Here is an 18063-nt window from a genome sequence, read left to right on the forward strand (position 1 = left end):
TACGTGTATCGGCCGATATAAGGCTGCTGCGTTCGCCGATATTTGTGATTTTTACGTGTATCGGCCGATATAAGGCTGCTGCGTTCGCCGATATTTGTGATTTTTACGTGTATCGGCTGATATAAGGCTGCTGGGTTCGCCGATATTTGTGATTTTTACGTGTATCGGCTGATATAAGGCTGCTGCGTTCGCCGATATTTGTGATTTTTACGTGTATCGGCCGATATAAGGCTGCTGCGTTCGCCGATATTTGTGATTTTTACGTGTATCGGCCGATATAAGGCTGCTGCGTTCGCCGATATTTGTGATTTTTACGTGTATCGGCCGATATAAGGCTGCTGCGTTCGCTGATATTTGTGATTTTTACGTGTATCGGCCGATATAAGGCTGCTGGGTTCGCCGATATTTGTGATTTTTACGTGTATCGGCTGATATAAGGCTGCTGCGTTCGCCGATATTTGTGATTTTTACGTGTATCGGCTGATATAAGGCTGCTGCGTTCGCCGATATTTGTGATTTTTACGTGTATCGGCTGATATAAGGCTGCTGCGTTCGCCGATATTTGTGATTTTTACGTGTATCGGCTGATATAAGGCTGCTGCGTTCGCCGATATTTGTGATTTTTACGTGTATCGGCTGATATAAGGCTGCTGCGTTCGCCGATATTTGTGATTTTTACGTGTATCGGCTGATATAAGGCTGCTGCGTTCGCCGATATTTGTGATTTTTACGTGTATCGGCTGATATAAGGCTGCTGCGTTCGCCGATATTTGTGATTTTTACGTGTATCGGCTGATATAAGGCTGCTGCGTTCGCCGATATTTGTGATTTTTACGTGTATCGGCCGATATAAGGCTGCTGCGTTCGCCGATATTTGTGATTTTTAAGTGTATCGGCCGATATAAGGCTGCTGGGTTAGCCGATATTTGTGATTTTTACGTGTATCGGCTGATATAAGGCTGCTGCGTTCGCCGATATTAGTGATTTTTACGTGTATCGGCTGATATAAGGCTGCTGCGTTCGCCGATATTTGTGATTTTTACGTGTATCGGCTGATATAAGGCTGCTGCGTTCGCCGATATTTGTGATTTTTACGTGTATCGGCTGATATAAGGCTGCTGCGGTCGCCGATATTTGTGATTTTTACGTGTATCGGCTGATATAAGGCTGCTGCGTTCGCCGATATTTGTGATTTTTACATGTATCGGCTGATATAAGGCTGCTGCGTTCGCTGATATTTGTGATTTTTACGTGTATCGGCTGATATAAGGCTGCTGCGTTCACCGATATTTGTGATTTTTACGTGTATCGGAAGATATAAGGCTGCTGGGTTCGCCGATATTTGTGATTTTTACGTGTATCGGCCGAAATAAGGCTGCTGCGTTTGCTGATATTTGTGATTTTTACATGTATCAGCCGATATAAGGCTGCTGCGTTCGCCGATATTCGTGATTTTTACGTGTATCGGCTGATATAAGGCTGCTGCGTTCACCGATATTTGTGATTTTTACGTGTATCGGCTGATATAAGGCTGCTGCGTTCACCGATATTTGTGATTTTTACGTGTATCGGCTGATATAAGGCTGCTGGGTTCGCCGATATTTGTGATTTTTACGTGTATCGGCTGATATAAGGCTGCTGGGTTCGCCGATATTTGTGATTTTTACGTGTATCGGCTGATATAAGGCTGCTGGGTTCGTCGATATTTGTGATTTTTACGTGTATCGGCTGATATAAGGCTGCTGGGTTCGCCGATATTTGTGATTTTTACGTGTATCGGCTGATATAAGGCTGCTGCGTTCGCCGATATTTGTGATTTTTACGTGTATCGGCTGATATAAGGCTGCTGCGTTCGCCGATATTTGTGATTTTTACGTGTATCGGCTGATATAAGGCTGCTGTGTTCGCCGATATTTGTGATTTTTACGTGTATCGGCCGATATAAGGCTGCTGGGTTGGCCGATATTTTTCCCCTGCTTTATTTCCAGACAGGCGTCCACAGGGCAGCTCTCACCGTCTTCAAACTCTCTTGCTCTCCCTCGCGCATATTAATCAAAATCAATTGAGAATTGACGATGGTAAAGGTGGAAAGACTGAAGTTTCACGTGGAGCATTGGGAGATTTTCTCCTGAATTACCGCTGGTGTTGCTCTACAAGAGATTCAGTGAAGTGCACCTACACTCTAAACAATGCTGGGTTAAAAATAACCCAAGTTGGGTTGAAAATGGACTAACCCAGCGATTGGGTTGTTTTAAGCAAACATTTAACCCAACCGCTGGGTCAAAACAACCCAATTGTTGGGTTAGTCCATATTCAACCCAACTTGGGTTATTTTTAACCCAGCATTTTTTAGAGTGTAGCCATTAAATGACTAGGTTGTAAATAGTTTTAAATGAAGTATAGTGCAGTCAGTGTGCACTTTATTATGCTGCTCGCTTGTTGATACTGTGTGCAATAGTGTCATTATTTTATTTATGCTTAAATATTAATTTTCACCACTGAACTCTTTTTTTTTTCTTGTTCTACCTCACCTGTTTTTACTATTTGTTAAATATTGTTATTTTTAGTTCAATAAATGTTCCTTTTTGTAAATTTTAAATTATCATCATGATCATTGTGTCATTTTTATGATGTAAATTGAGGGAGCAAAAGCAGTATCGGCTCCAAATATCGGCTCAAGAAAATCGGCAGCAGTATCGTCATCGGCAAAGGCTGAGGAAAAAAAATCGGTATCGGCACTAAAAAAAATCCATATCGGTCGATCCCTAATGTATATATTAACCCTCTGTTTGCTCACAGGTCTGTTCTCATGGCACCCGTTCCTGATGACTCTCGCTGTGAGTAAGACGCAAAACTACACACCTTCATTAATTAAGTTTGCTTTTACATCACGCAACACTATTTCCCCACGCAGTTCTCCTTCCTGATGACTGAAGCCGTCCTGCTGTTCAACCCCAGCTCGTCTCCCGTCCGGAAGCTGAAGCACAAGAGTAAAGCGCGCGTGCACTGGATCCTGCAGTGTGTGTGTGTGTGCTGCGCGAGCGCCGGCGTGAGCGCAATCATCTACAACAAACACCTCAACGACAAGCCGCACTTTACGTCGTGGCACGGGTTGGTCGGCGTGGTGACGGTGGCTCTGGTCGGGCTGCAGTCGCTCGGAGGGCTTCCGCTCCTCTATCCCAAACTGGCCAAAGGCTGGTCTCTGGCCAAACTGAAGCGCTACCACGCCACCTCCGGGCTGCTGGCGTACCTGCTGGGCTGCCTCAGCCTGATCCTGGGCCTGTGCTCAGCGTGGTTCAGTGCCAGCGTGAGCGGGTATGTGTGGTACCTGTCCGTCCTCTGCCCGGTTCTGTGCGCTCTGGTCGTGATGAATCAGGTCACGAACGCCTACATGGCCCGGAAACGAATGCAGTACTGAAGCTGACGCGAGGGGTTGCAGCCTTTAGCCTCCATGTTAGAGCGTTCGACTCTCATGCAGACGGACCCGGGTTCGAGCCCCGCTTCGAGAGGGCATGTTCGAACAGGAGTAATTATTATTAAAGGGTTAGATCAATCAAAAATGAAAATTCTGTCATTAATTACTTCCCCTCATGTCGTCAGACCTCCGTTCATCTTCAGACACAAATGAAGATATTTTAGTGTAAATCTGATGCTCTGAAAGGCCTCCATTGGCTCAACTTTACACTCTCAAGACCCTTAAAAGACACTAAAGACTAAAGTTACAAAGTCCATCTCACTACAGCGGCTCTACAATAACTTTATGAAGACGAGAATAGTTTCTGTGCGCAAAAAAACCCTAAATAACGACTTATATAGTGATGACGATTTCAAAACACGGCATCATGAAGCTTCGAAGCGTTATGACTCAGTGAGTCGATTCAGCGGTTCAGAGCATTATGAATCAGTGAGTCGATTCAGCGGTTCAGAGCATTATGAATCAGTGAGTCGATTCAGCGGTTCAGAGCGTTATGAATCAGTGAGTCGATTCAGCGGTTCAGAGCATTATGAATCAGTGAGTCGATTCAGCAGTTCAGAGCATTATGAATCAGTGACCCGATTCAGCGGTTCAGAGCGTTATGAATCAGTGAGTAAATTCAGCGGTTCAGAGCTTTATGAATCAGTGAGTAAATTCAGCGGTTCAGAGCTTTATGAATCAGTGAGTCGAATCATGATTCAGATCGCATGTCAAACCGCCAAACTGCTGAAATCACGTGACTTTGGCGATCCAAACCGCTGAATCGACTCACTGATTCATAACGCTCCAAACCGCTGAATCGACTCACTGATTCATAATGCTCCAAACCGCTGAATCGACTCACTGATTCATAATGCTCCAAACCGCTGAATCGACTCACTGATTCATAACACTCCAAACCACTGAATGGACTCACTGACTCATAACGCTTCGAAGCTTCATGATGCCGTGTTTTGAAATCGTCATCACTATATAAGTCGTTATTTAGGGTTTTTTTGCGCACAGAAACTATTCTCGTCTTCATAAAGTTATTGTAGAGCCGCTGTAGTGAGATGGACTTTGTAACTTTAGTCTTTAGTGTCTTTTAAGGGTCTTGAGAGTGTAAAGTTGAGCCAATGGAGGCCTTTCAGAGCATCAGATTTACACTAAAATATCTTCATTTGTGTCTGAAGATGAACGGAGGTCTGACGGGTGTCCAACCACATGAGGCTCAGTCATTAATCACACAATTTACATTTTTGGGTGAACTAACGCTTTAATGCTGCATAGATTGACCATAGCCTTTAGTCTCCTGTTAGAGTGTTCGTCTCCATGCAGACGGACCCGGGTTCGAGCCCCGCTTCGAGAGGGCATTTAATTAATATTATTGCTGTATAGATTGACCAAAACTAATGTATTTTTGTATAACAGTTTTATATTCTTGAATACATGTCATAATTTTGGAACTGATGTAAAATTTGTTTATTCAATTATTTGTAATTCTTTTGATGCGTTTAATTAAACCTTTGCACACTACGAAAGAAAACATTGATGCCTCTGCACCTGAATTGAAAACTTACATTTATGTGATTTAATATTATATATATATATTATTAAAATGTTGTACAAAATCTTCTGTTCTTCATGTAATAATAGACCCGAGTTCGAGCCCCGCTTCAAGAGCAGTGTGTGTGTGTGTGTGTATCAAACGAATCTATCCTTTACAAAACCACTTGACAACATCTATATATGGAGGCTGATCAGTATGTGTGAGGAGGAAAATTCATTCAACTGTGTTTTTGGACCATTTTTGGGATATATTATGCAGCAAGTGAACATTTTGTCCTCAGAGTTGATGTGTTAGAAGCAGGAAAAATGGCCAAGTGTGAGGATTTGAGCGAGTTTGACAAGATTTGCTAAAGGATCTGCTGCTAACATCTTGCTACCACAGCACACCTTCAGTGGTCTAGAGGAGTAGACGGGTCAGCAAACACAATATTAGGAAACATTACAAAGTTTTTGATCATAAATAATAGTAATATTTCCAAACTTACACACAATTTTTCCCATGAAATGAGCTGAAATCGCTCAGGAGGCTGAGAAGCATTCGTCTGAATACAGGAGGAGTCACGTTTATTTATGTTAAAACAATGTTTAATAAATACAATGTCATCTGAATGTACTCCATCCCCACGCTGGGAACACGAGATGTGCACCGGGATCCAACCGCTCAGATCCTGGTCTCAAACTCGCCTATGGGGGAAACCCTGCGTCGCTCCAATAGAGGGATTTATTCTCCTTAAAAAAAGCTTGAAAATGTATAAAAAAATAACCCAAAAAAACAACGAATGAAAATGAATTACTCTTCAGCATTATAAATAAATATTTCTGGTAATTTTGTACATAGTTGTAGAGAGAAAACAACATACATAAGATGTTACAAAACAAAGTCTCAAATAACGACAAAAAAAAGAAGATATCACATGACCATCGTGTATATATATATATATATAACAGACCATCTGCCAATCAGAGAGCAGATTGTGGGAGGAGTCAAAATAAAGAGCTCTAATAGGCACAGAGAATGAACAGTGTTATTGGCTGAGGGATTCGTCAGTCACAGGTCAACCAGCGCGCGTACAATTCAACATGAACACGAACACATCGAGAAAACAGCCCAACGAAAACACTTTGGTCATGACTGTGGCCCAACACGGATGAAGCGCTAATTTAGAAAATGGCGGCTAGTGGGGTTTCGCTTAACAGTCTACACATTCGTAAGATGGATGACGACGAATGGATTCGTTTGCTACGCAATTGAACGAGAACACAGATCCGTTTGTCTGCTTTAAGGCTAATATCGAACTAAACGCACTAACCCCCCGCCAAAGGCTAACATGAAAATACATTCGAGTTGTTTTTTTTGTTTCGTCGTCTTAAAGGAAAGCAAAAAGGTCTCGCGGTGCTAATGCTAGGCATGGCTTCTGTCGCTCTACGATTCCCCCTCTCTGCGATTTTCAATGTCGAACCACCGTTTACAAAAGTAATAGTACTTATTATAACAATAAAAAAAACGTTTTTTTTTTCTTTCCCGTTTTTCATTCCAAGTGATGCTACGAGGTCTAGCGAAGTCTACAGTCCAATCACATTTACGCCATCTCAAGTTCGGCCGGTCCAGAGTCGAGTTCTGGTCCCTTTAACGCTATAACGGAAAATACATAACCGCCTTTTTTTCCCCGAACTCAATGCATATTCAGCATTTTGGATTTATATGATTTCGGCTCTCTCCGAAAAGGATTCTACGGAATCCGAAGCAGCCAATCACTGGCCCATCACCTCGATGACATCATCGTCCGAGCTGCTCCCGCCGTTTTCCGCGAGCGAGGGATGCGCGTCGGGACGGCTGAACGCCAGCAGGCCGGAGGACGAGAGGAAGCTGGAGGAGTTGGAGCTGGGTGTAGAGGATAGGCCTCTAGGGTGGAGGGATCCTGGGAATAGCGGCTGGGAAAATGGCACCGGGAAGCTGGAGAGCATTCCGGGGTTCATCAGGAAGGGCGGGAGCGAGGAAGAAGAAGTGGAGGATGATGAAGAACAGGGCACTGAGGATGAAGACGACGAGGCTAGCATTGCAGCGTGGCTGGAGGAGGTGGTGTTAGTCGAGCAGGTGGAGGAAAGCGTGCTATTGGACGGGCCGAGTCCGAGCGGATCCGCGGGGAACATGGCATGTAGGTCGCCTAGAGCCTGACCCGCTTGCTGTAAGAGATGCGACCTGCCCCCCAATGAGGGTGGAGTCATGTGACCCAGGGCGCCTAGCAAGGCCGGATTCAGCCCCATGGGCGTAAACCCGAACCCGGTGCTTAGAGGAAATCCCGGGTAACTGGCACCGGCTGAGGTCCGTTTGCCCCCGGGCGGTTTCCGGCTTTCCAAAAGCTTCCGCTTCAGACTTTGAACGTCCATTGCTGATGCGATGTCGTTGCGGTGCGGGTCGGGGAAGCGGACCGGGTGCTGGATGGGTTCCGGTGTTCCTGAAGACAGCAGGTTCTCGACTGACGGAACCGGTTCTTTGTTGCTGTGGAACTCCCGGAGGAGCTCAGGACTGTCTTGGGGCGAAGGGCGGGGCGGAGCCTCGGGGGTTAAACGCTTCGGCTCTTGAGGAGACGAGCGCCCATTACTGACCGAATGCAGAGCGGGGCCGGATTCCTCTGTGAGGGGGATAGAAGAGATTTGGTTAGTTTATGTTTACATACGGCCAATGAAAGATCATGGGTTCAATCCCCAAGAAAGGGTTGATCAGCAAAACAACTTTGATGAAGGACTTTGACCCCATGCAATTGAGTGAGGCATGGGACACACACCCCTTTTCCACCAAGGCAGTGCTAGAGCTAGTTCAGAGCCAGAGCTAGTCCCAGTTCATAGTTGGTTCGACTGAGGAGCTTCTAAGAACCGTTTGCTTTTCCACAAGCTGAGAGCCACAACAGAGCCAGTCTTACGTCACTGTATACGCCTCATCTTTCTCAGCAACGCTAGCCAGGCAGCGGCAGTGTTAGCAAGACTGTTTTTTCATGTCCGCGGGATAAAGCGACCCCAATTATGTGATATTTAGCCCCGGGAATGCGAATTTTAGTAGGAAACCATGCCAAAAAAACACATATTTTACCCCTAAATGTGATTTTTACCGGGGAACCCCCCTGAAACGCGATTGGGCGGGTTTTGAGTAGCAATTGGGCGCCCAATGAGGCGTATACAGTGACGTAAAATTAATTAATAATTATTAATTATTTATAAATAATAAAATTATTTATTTTTTACTTTTTTTATTTTTATTTTTTCTGTTGTTTTTGGAAATTATAGGTTTTGTTGTATTATGTTATATTTTGTTATGTTTTGATTCAATTGTTGTATTCGCATTGTATTTTAGGTTGCCTGTTGTACATCTGGCCTAGGACTGCAGATGAAAACTAGCCTTTTGGCTAACTCTGGCATATTTTGACTTGTCATGTTAATATGCATTGTCCTTGTAATAAAAAAGAAATTGACGTAAGACTGGCTCTGTTGTGGCTCTCAGCTTGTGGAAAAGCAAACGGTTCTTAGAAGCTCCTCAGTCGAACCAGCTATGAACTGGGACTAGCTCTGGCTCTGGACTAGGGATGGGCATTTTTGTCAATTTCTCATTTCGATGATCGATAGGTCTCAAAAACGAGTACTCGAGTATTCGGGGGCGTGGCATGTGCAGGGGGCGGGGCATGTGCAGGGGGGGGGGGGGGCATGTCCGTCATTGAGATAATGAAAACTGTTATGAAAATGGTTGTTGACAAATACAAACGTGACATGAAAACAGGTATATGAAAACATGAACATATAAAACAAAAAATAACTGCTAGATTATGATGCATAAATGTCTTTGAAAAAGAAACATCTTTATAAAATGACCGTCTCAAATAACCAAGTCAGTAATATCGAGCATTGCCTTTGAGCTGAAACTGTGGAATAACACCAGCCTGCAGAGCTTGCTTAATAAACTCAACCAAACGCACCCTATATCAATATTAATATGAAGATTATTATGAACCTATTACGACATACAACGCTAATACACGGACAACGAAAACACAGAAACAACATTTTGTCATTTCAAAATGGGGCTAAAGTGTGTACTTCATGGATTCCCGAATGGCGGATCTGCTCATATTCTCGCGCATGCGTCGTGGAGACACACACGGAAGACAAGAGCAAGCTGGATAAAGGTGTTATTTTGATTTTTTTTTGCACACAAAAACTATTGTCGTCGCATCGTAAGATTATTGTAGAGTCACTGTGGTGAGATGGACTTTGTAACGATGTTTTTAGTGCCTTTTATGGGTCTTGTGAGTGTAAATGTACTGAATGCCAATGGAGGCCTATCTGAAGCCTTTCTCAGCATCAGCTTTACACTAAAATATCTTCATTTGTGTCTGAAGATGAACGGAGGTCTGACGGGTGTCCAACCACATGAGACTCAGTCATTAATGACACAATTTACATTTTTGGGTGAACTAACCCTTTAAGAACCACTTCTCCTGGTTCAGAGCTCGGTGGGAAAGGGGCATCTCCGCCCATGCCTATTGACTGACTATAAAATGGTCAAGGTTACAACAGGAAAATTGCTAAATGAGTAAAATAGTTCACCTCTTGACGCTGTGGCTCCTCCTTCAGGTGGTCTTGGCTTTCCAGAGCGGATGGCAAATATCCTCCCGTCATTGGTCCTAATGTATGTGCCTGCAGCGCCAATGACAGAATATGAAGCAAATAACCCTTACCAACAGTACAGTGTAGTCAACGCTCTCAACAGTTCTCTAAAACTGAGGTACCTTTGGATCCTCGGATAACGTGAATACTCTCCCCAGCACCGATTCGGGCTTGGACATCTGTGCTGCTGTTGGACCCTGGGATCACAATATCTGCGGAGCAAAGAAACTAGTGTTAGGCCGATATTTGTGATTTTTAAGTGTATCGGCTGATATAAGGCTGCTGTGTTCGCCGATATTTGTGATTTTTACGTGTATCGGCTGATATAAGGCTGCTGTGTTCGCCGATATTTGTGATTTTTAAGTGTATCGGCTGATATAAGGCTGCTGCGTTCGCCGATATTTGTGATTTTTACGTGTATCGGCTGATATAAGGCTGCTGTGGTCGCCGATATTTGCGATTTTTATGTGTATCGGCCGATATAAGGCTGCTGCGTTCGCCGATATTTGTGATTTTTAAGTGTATCGGCTGATATAAGGCTGCTGCATTCGGCGATATTTGCGATTTTTATGTGTATCGGCTGATATAAGGCTGCTGGGTTCGCCGATATTTGTGATTTTTAAGTGTATCGGCTGATATAAGGCTGCTGTGGTCGCCGATATTTGTGATTTTTAAGTGTATCGGCTGATATAAGGCTGCTGTGGTCGCCGATATTTGTGATTTTTAAGTGTATCGGCTGATATAAGGCTGCTGTGGTCGCCGATATTTGCGATTTTTATGTGTATCGGCCGATATAAGGCTGCTGCGTTCGCCGATATTTGTGATTTTTAAGTGTATCGGCTGATATAAGGCTGCTGTGTTCGCCGATATTTGTGATTTTTATGTGTATCGGCCGATATAAGGCTGTTGCATTCGCCGATATTTGTGATTTTTAAGTGTATCGGCTGATATAAGGCTGCTGTGTTCGCCGATATTTGTGATTTTTACGTGTATCGGCCGATATAAGGCTGCTGCGTTCGCCGATATTTGTGATTTTTACGTGTATCGGCCGATATAAGGCTGCTGGGTTCGCCGATATTTGTGATTTTTACGTGTATCGGCTAGGCTTGCTACGATAGTCGAGGTGTTGCCGGTGTTACCGGTGTCCAGACTCAACACCGGTTACATCACTTGCCCACCGTGGCACCGCCCACCGTCTTTTTGATTTTTTTATAGTAATAAAATAATTTAGTTCAGTTAGAGAACAGACAATACAAATAAAAACTGAACGTATCTGCTTAATAAAGCAGGATCCGACTGTGAGTCTCGGCAGCGGCAGGAGTCATTCATCAGATTTAAGAGTGAGGAGCTGACTGAGATGACCGCGGAAGATTTGGTTTCAAAGCGAAACGTAAAAGCGCCTATTTAAGGGAGTTTGTCATTTGTTTTGTTGTTGTGTTTTTCATTAAAAATAATAGACTAATGAACCCATAATTCAAGCAACCCGCAGCCAAATTGGCGCTAATTCAAAACCGAAAGTTAAATGTGCACGGCCGCACAGAGAGCGCATTGTTTACTTTTGCCTGGCTCCGCAGTGCGAGCCTCCGCTACGCTGACTGCGCGCATTTATTTTTGCCGCGCGCACCCTCGCGCTCGTCGAGTATAAACGAGGCTTTACGGACGAACTGTTATTCATTCATGGCGTGCATCTCAATCATAGACTGATCAATGCTTGATCAGTGCCCTGACTACTGAACTAGGAACTGATTGAGACGCACCCATGGCCTCACAGAGCGCGCATTTACAGACGAGCTGTCATTCACGGTGTGTGAATACGCAACACTGGCGCGTTTTCAGTTCAGAGCGGTCGTGTGCATGTTACTTTCGGTTAGATAGAATTAGTGATTTAAAAGCCTCCGCCGGTGATACCGGTATTACCGGTGTTGTCACACATCAATTAACCGGTGGGAAAATTTCCTCACCGTCACATCCCTAGTATCGGTTGATATAAGGCTGCTGGGTTCGCCGATATTTGTGATTTTTACGTGTATCGGCTGATATAAGGCTGCTGTGGTCGCCGATATTTGTGATTTTTAAGTGTATCGGCTGATATAAGGCTGCTGGGTTCGCCGATATTTGTGATTTTTAAGTGTATCGGCTGATATAAGGCTGCTGCGTTCGCTGATATTTGTGATTTTTACGTGTATCGGCCGATATAAGGCTGCTGGGTTCGCCGATATTTGTGATTTTTACGTGTATCGGCTGATATAAGGCTGCTGTGGTCGCCGATATTTGTGATTTTTACGTGTATCTGCCGATATAAGGCTGCTGGGTTCGCCGATATTTGTGATTTTTAAGTGTATCGGCTGATATAAGGCTGCTGCGTTCGCTGATATTTGTGATTTTTACGTGTATCGGCCGATATAAGGCTGCTGGGTTCGCCGATATTTGTGATTTTTACGTGTATCGGCTGATATAAGGCTGCTGTGGTCGCCGATATTTGTGATTTTTACGTGTATCGGCCGATATAAGGCTGCTGGGTTCGCCGATATTTGTGATTTTTACGTGTATCGGCTGATATAAGGCTGCTGTGTTCGCCGATATTTGTGATTTTTACGTGTATCGGCTGATATAAGGCTGCTGTGTTCGCCGATATTTGTGATTTTTACGTGTATCGGCTGATATAAGGCTGCTGCGTTCGCCGATATTTGTGATTTTTAAGTGTATCGGCCGATATAAGGCTGCTGTGTTCGCCGATATTTGTGATTTTTAAGTGTATCGGCCGATATAAGGCTGCTGTGTTCGCCGATATTTGTGATTTTTACGTGTATCGGCTGATATAAGGCTGCTGCGTTCGCCGATATTTGTGATTTTTACGTGTATCGGCCGATATAAGGCTGCTGCGTTCGCCGATATTTGTGATTTTTACGTGTATCGGCCGATATAAGGCTGCTGCGTTCGCCGATATTTGTGATTTTTACGTGTATCGGCTGATATAAGGCTGCTGGGTTCGCCGATATTTGTGATTTTTAAGTGTATCGGCTGATATAAGGCTGCTGGGTTCGCCGATATTTGTGATTTTTACGTGTATCGGCTGATATAAGGCTGCTGTGGTCGCCGATATTTGTGATTTTTACGTGTATCGGCCGATATAAGGCTGCTGGGTTCGGCGATATTTGTGATTTTTACGTGTATCGGCTGATATAAGGCTGCTGGGTTCGCCGATATTTGTGATTTTTAAGTGTATCGGCTGATATAAGGCTGCTGGGTTCGCCGATATTTGTGATTTTTACGTGTATCGGCTGATATAAGGCTGCTGTGGTCGCCGATATTTGTGATTTTTAAGTGTATCGGCTGATATAAGGCTGCTGCGTTCGCCGATATTTGTGATTTTTAAGTGTATCGGCTGATATAAGGCTGCTGTGTTCGCCGATATTTGTGATTTTTAAGTGTATCGGCTGATATAAGGCTGCTGGGTTCGCCGATATTTGTGATTTTTACGTGTATCGGCTGATATAAGGCTGCTGTGTTCGCCGATATTTGTGATTTTTACGTGTATCGGCTGATATAAGGCTGCTGCGTTCGCCGATATTTGTGATTTTTACGTGTATCGGCTGATATAAGGCTGCTGTGTTCGCCGATATTTGTGATTTTTAAGTGTATCGGCTGATATAAGGCTGCTGTGTTCGCCGATATTTGTGATTTTTAAGTGTATCGGCTGATATAAGGCTGCTGGGTTCGCCGATATTTGTGATTTTTACGTGTATCGGCTGATATAAGGCTGCTGTGTTCGCCGATATTTGTGATTTTTACGTGTATCGGCTGATATAAGGCTGCTGCGTTCGCCGATATTTGTGATTTTTACGTGTATCGGCTGATATAAGGCTGCTGCGTTCGCCGATATTTGTGATTTTTACGTGTATCGGCTGATATAAGGCTGCTGTGTTCGCCGATATTTGTGATTTTTACGTGTATCGGCTGATACAAGAGATTAAGTGAAGTGCACCTACACTCTAAACAATGCTGGGTTAAAAATAACCCAAGTTGGGTTGAAAATGGACTAACCCAGCAATTGGGTTGTTTTAACCCAGCGATTGGGTTGTTTTAAGCAAACATTTAACTCAACCGCTGGGTCAAAACAACCCAATTGCTGGGTTAGTCCATATTCAACCCAACTTGGGTTATTTTTAACCCAGCATTTTTTAGAGTGTAAGCATTAAATGACTAGATTGTAAATAGTTTTAAATGAAGTATAGTACAGTCAGTGTGCACTTTATTATGCTGCTCGCTTGTTGATACTGTGTGCAATAGTGTCATTATTTTATTTATGCTTAAATATTTATTTTCAGAATTTATTTTCACCACTGAACTCTTTTTTCCCTTGTTCTACCTCACCTGTTTTTACTATTTGTTAAATATAGTTTTTTTTTGTTCAATAAATGTTCCTTTTTGTAAATTTTAAATTATTATCATGATCATTGTGTCATTTTTATGTGTAAATTGAGGGAGCAAAAGCAGTATCGGCTCCAAATATCGGCAAAAAAAAATCGGTATCGGCACTAAAAAATCCATATCGGTCGATCCCTAAAAGAAACCATGAAGAACCGGACCTGAGAGAGCCCAAACCCATCATGCACTGCGAGTGAAAGGTCTGTACCAGTGGTGGTGACCACACGCTGGACGTAAACGCCGGCCTTTTGCAGGTAGTTGACTGGGAATCCTGCGCTGGAACTGGGAATGCCCATGGGCACCTGTCGGGGCATCATGGGAATGGGCGTGGACTGAACCGGCCTCACGCTTGCCACTGGTTTCTCTTCTAAATGAGGGGGTGGCCGCCTGACAAAAGAATGTTTGGGTAAGCATTTGAGACTCAAACATAACAGAGCATCTCTACATTGAGGACTTCCTGTTTTGGACCCACCAGTTCCTCTGGCTGAAGGCGGGGATATTAGTGAGTCTCTGGTCGCTCGCCGGGTAGTAATGTGCGTAAGATGGCCGCTGATACGGCACAGACGCCCGCTTCTCATCCTCATAGCTCTTCTTGGCCGCTCTCTTTTCGGCTTTGGTCAGTTTTAAGTCCTTGCGGTCCATCAGGAGAGACTCGTGATGGAACGGTTGCTGGTGTGGAAAACAGAGAGATATTAGTACAGGAGAGACATCAGCACAATATAATCCATATTCATGAGATAAGCCTAGACCAAAGGTGTCCAAACTTTTTTAAAAAGGAGGCCGGATTCGATGTTGTGGACATACCCGGGGACCGGCCCCTTTTCTATTATATATATATTAGGGCTGTCAAAAGATTAATCGCGATTAATCGCATCCAAAATAAAAGTTTGTGTTTACATAATATATGTGTGTGTGTGTACTCTGTTAATTATTATTTATATATAAATACACACACATTCATGTATATATTTAAGAAATATTTGCATGTATATACTATATATACACATTTATATAATCTATAATATATATAAATATAAAAGTTTTATATATAAAAATAATATTTTTTTCTAAGATATATACATGCTTGTGTGTGTATTTACGAGCGATACTGCTGCCGATTTTCTTGAGCCGATATTTGGAGCCGATACTGCTTTAACTCCCTCAATTTACATCATAAAAATGACACAATGATCAGGATGATAATTTAAAATTAAAAAAAGGAACATTTATTGAACTAAAAAAAACTATATTTAACAAATAGTAAAAACAGGTGAGGTAGAACAAGAAAAATAAGAGTTCAGTGGTGAAACTAAATTCTGAAAATAAATATTTAAGCATAAATAAAATAATGACACTATTGCACACAGTATCAACAAGCGAGCAGCATAATAAAGTGCACACTGACTGCACTATACTTCATTTAAAACTATTTACAACCTAGTCATTTAATGCTTAGGTGCACTTAACTTAATCTCTTGAAAAAAATATCGGCGAACGCAGCAGCCGATGCCGATACATGTGAAAATCGCAAATATCGGCCCGATATATCGGTCTAACACTAGTTTGAAATTCATCCCCAGGCCGGACTTTGGACACCCCTGGCCTAGACCATAGTAGTTATTTTGCCAGAACTGAAATAAATGGCCGCAAATCAATTAATATTCATGAGCTAAACATTCACACAGTTCGTCACAGGATATATTTTGGAATAGTCACGTTTTAAAACTATTAAAGCAGACTGAGACAAATCACCTTGGTTAAGAGGTCTGGGTAAAACAGACAGGCTTGCTTAATGACGATTTCCATCTCCTCACTAGGGACCAGCTCTGATTGGCTGGTATCAGGCTCCTCCTCTACAAAGTGCAACAGCGACTCCACTTCCTTCCGTGTGAAGGTGAGGACAGGGTTCAAATCGTCCACTACTCGATCTGGCCAAAACACACAATCATAAACGTCAGAACGGGTCAAAAGCGCGAGACTCAGAGCACAGGCCCCGCCCGCTCTCACCTGACATGCCCTGCTTGGACACCTGGCGGTCGTAGATCTTCTTCTCCAGGGTGAAGTCGCACACCAGCCGGTAGATGTGGCACGGCTTGTGCTGGCCGTAGCGATACACGCGACAGACGGCCTGGGCATCGTGGCACGGGTTCCAGGAGGCGTCGAAAACCACCACGCGGTTGGCCCCGATCAGATTGACCCCCAAGCAGCCGGCCCTGCGAACACAGCAGCCTGTTAGTCCCGCCCTCGTCATAGAGACGGAGCGTATTTAGGCCACGCCCACACCGGGGGGGAACCAATCCAACGCTCTCCATTGACTGTGCATTGTGTGAAGCGGCTCCTTGTCATTTCGGACTTATAACAAAAAACAGAACAATGTCTAAAAGCTGATATGAGACAAAGTGTACAGCAAACAAGCTAAACAACAGAAATACGCTTTCATAAGCTGTCGACCCAAAAAAACGAGAGTTTAAGGAGACAAAAGTGCACAAAGGCAGTAAAACGTGTCGCTTCAGCTGAAGAATGGGGACATTTTGGGATCCTGACACTCAGTGTGTCTCAGTGTGTGTGTGTGTGCAGTAAATATTAGGGATGCCACAATACTCAATATAATATTGAACCATTCGGTACGGCACTCAATTCGCTCACTCGGTTCAATACGCGCTTGTGAATTGCGTTTTTTTCGGTTTCGCATTTAATTAATTATTTTTCTACAAATTCTATAATTTGCCTCCATCCCAATACTGAACAACGACATACATTCACATCACAGGTCAGTGGTGGAGTTACACTCACAGGACACTATAGTTATTCACAATCACCAAAGCTCATTATTTGCGTGTGTTTTAAAGGCTTGCCGGCTCATTCGCGTGCGCGGTTTAACATGTGCTTTTCCGAGCGCGCGCACTAAACGCCTGTCGAACACGTGATTACTGGACTAAGTCGTCGTCTTACTGCGCTAATACTGTCAAATACACACAAGGTTAACATAAACACAGTCGGTTATGTCTAAAGTGAAAGTAAAATCGTGTGTGTGTATATTAGATGTGTGCAGGTCTTTAATTGACAGCGGCGCAGCCTATAGTGAACACGCCGTCCTTAAAGGGACAGTTCACCTCTAAAATCATGTCATTATTTACTCACTCTAATGTTGTTCCAAACCTGTATTCATTTCTCCATGACAGAATTTTCACTCACTGCTCTTCACTGAAAAACTTAATAAGAATCAGTGTATATTTTATAGTGAAGTGTTTTATTTTTACATTTATTCATTCAATTTCATACTTTAATGCTGCTGTACAGCTCTGAGCTGCCAGTGTAAATCTATATATATATATTTATTTTATATTATACTATACACTGGAATGTGTACAAGGGTTTTTTTAAGTAAAGTTTTAAGTTTAAGTAAGGTTTTTCAATTATTTTAAGTAAAATAAAGAAAGAGTATTGCAATAAAAAAAACTTTATTTTTTCTCTTTAACCTCTTGCTGTTCCTGTCGCTTAAGAATAGAATAACAAAACATTTTATGTGACAAGCCATCAGAACCGAACCGAAAACCGTGGTTAAAAACCGAGGTGTGTGTTGAACCGTGGACTAACTGTGGTGTTGCGCGTGAGATGGTGGTCCAGTGGGTTAAACCACTGAACTGGTATGCAGAATGTTGCTGGTTCGATCCCAGTGGTCTCCAGCAGTGTGTCCTTGAGCAAGGCACTTTACTGCATGTTGCTCCAGGGGATTGTCCCTGTAATACTGGCACTGTAAGTCGCTTTGGATAAAAGCGTCTGCCAAATGCATAAATATATGTTGCATCCCTAGTAAATATGTTGTCACTGTTAAGTCAAATATATTTAAGTTTTATATGTGATATTTCCTGTCTCTGATGACGTTCTCCTCTAGTGTGTGTAGTTCTCAGTGTAATATAACGTGTCTCAATCCACTTTTTTGTCCTTAAACGCTC

General features: G+C 43.2%; 2 protein-coding genes across 2 annotated transcripts in view; one reads left to right on the plus strand and one right to left on the minus strand.

Annotated features, from left to right (window-relative positions):
• cyb561d2 (cytochrome b561 family, member D2) overlaps positions 1-3526 on the plus strand; it is a 6997-nt gene extending 3471 nt beyond the window's left edge. The window contains exons 2-3 of the mRNA XM_079808116.1: positions 2800-2837; positions 2915-3526. Coding sequence (XP_079664242.1) covers positions 2800-2837; positions 2915-3418 — 542 coding nt within the window. The 3' untranslated portion in view covers positions 3419-3526. The remainder of the gene's footprint in view (positions 1-2799; positions 2838-2914) is intronic.
• A 2037-nt stretch (positions 3527-5563) lies between these two features.
• Positions 5564-18063, minus strand: part of rad54l2 (RAD54 like 2) — a 54747-nt gene continuing 42247 nt past the window's right edge. Inside the window, exons 16-22 of the mRNA XM_079808058.1 lie at positions 16115-16320; positions 15860-16035; positions 14580-14776; positions 14316-14494; positions 9802-9891; positions 9620-9709; positions 5564-7656 (exon numbers count right to left, since the gene is read on the minus strand). Of these exons, the coding sequence (XP_079664184.1) occupies positions 6776-7656; positions 9620-9709; positions 9802-9891; positions 14316-14494; positions 14580-14776; positions 15860-16035; positions 16115-16320 (1819 nt within the window). The 3' untranslated portion in view covers positions 5564-6775. The remainder of the gene's footprint in view (positions 7657-9619; positions 9710-9801; positions 9892-14315; positions 14495-14579; positions 14777-15859; positions 16036-16114; positions 16321-18063) is intronic.

This window comes from Gobio gobio, assembly GCF_949357685.1.
Source record: "Gobio gobio genome assembly, chromosome: 24".
NCBI lineage: Eukaryota > Metazoa > Chordata > Actinopteri > Cypriniformes > Gobionidae > Gobio > Gobio gobio.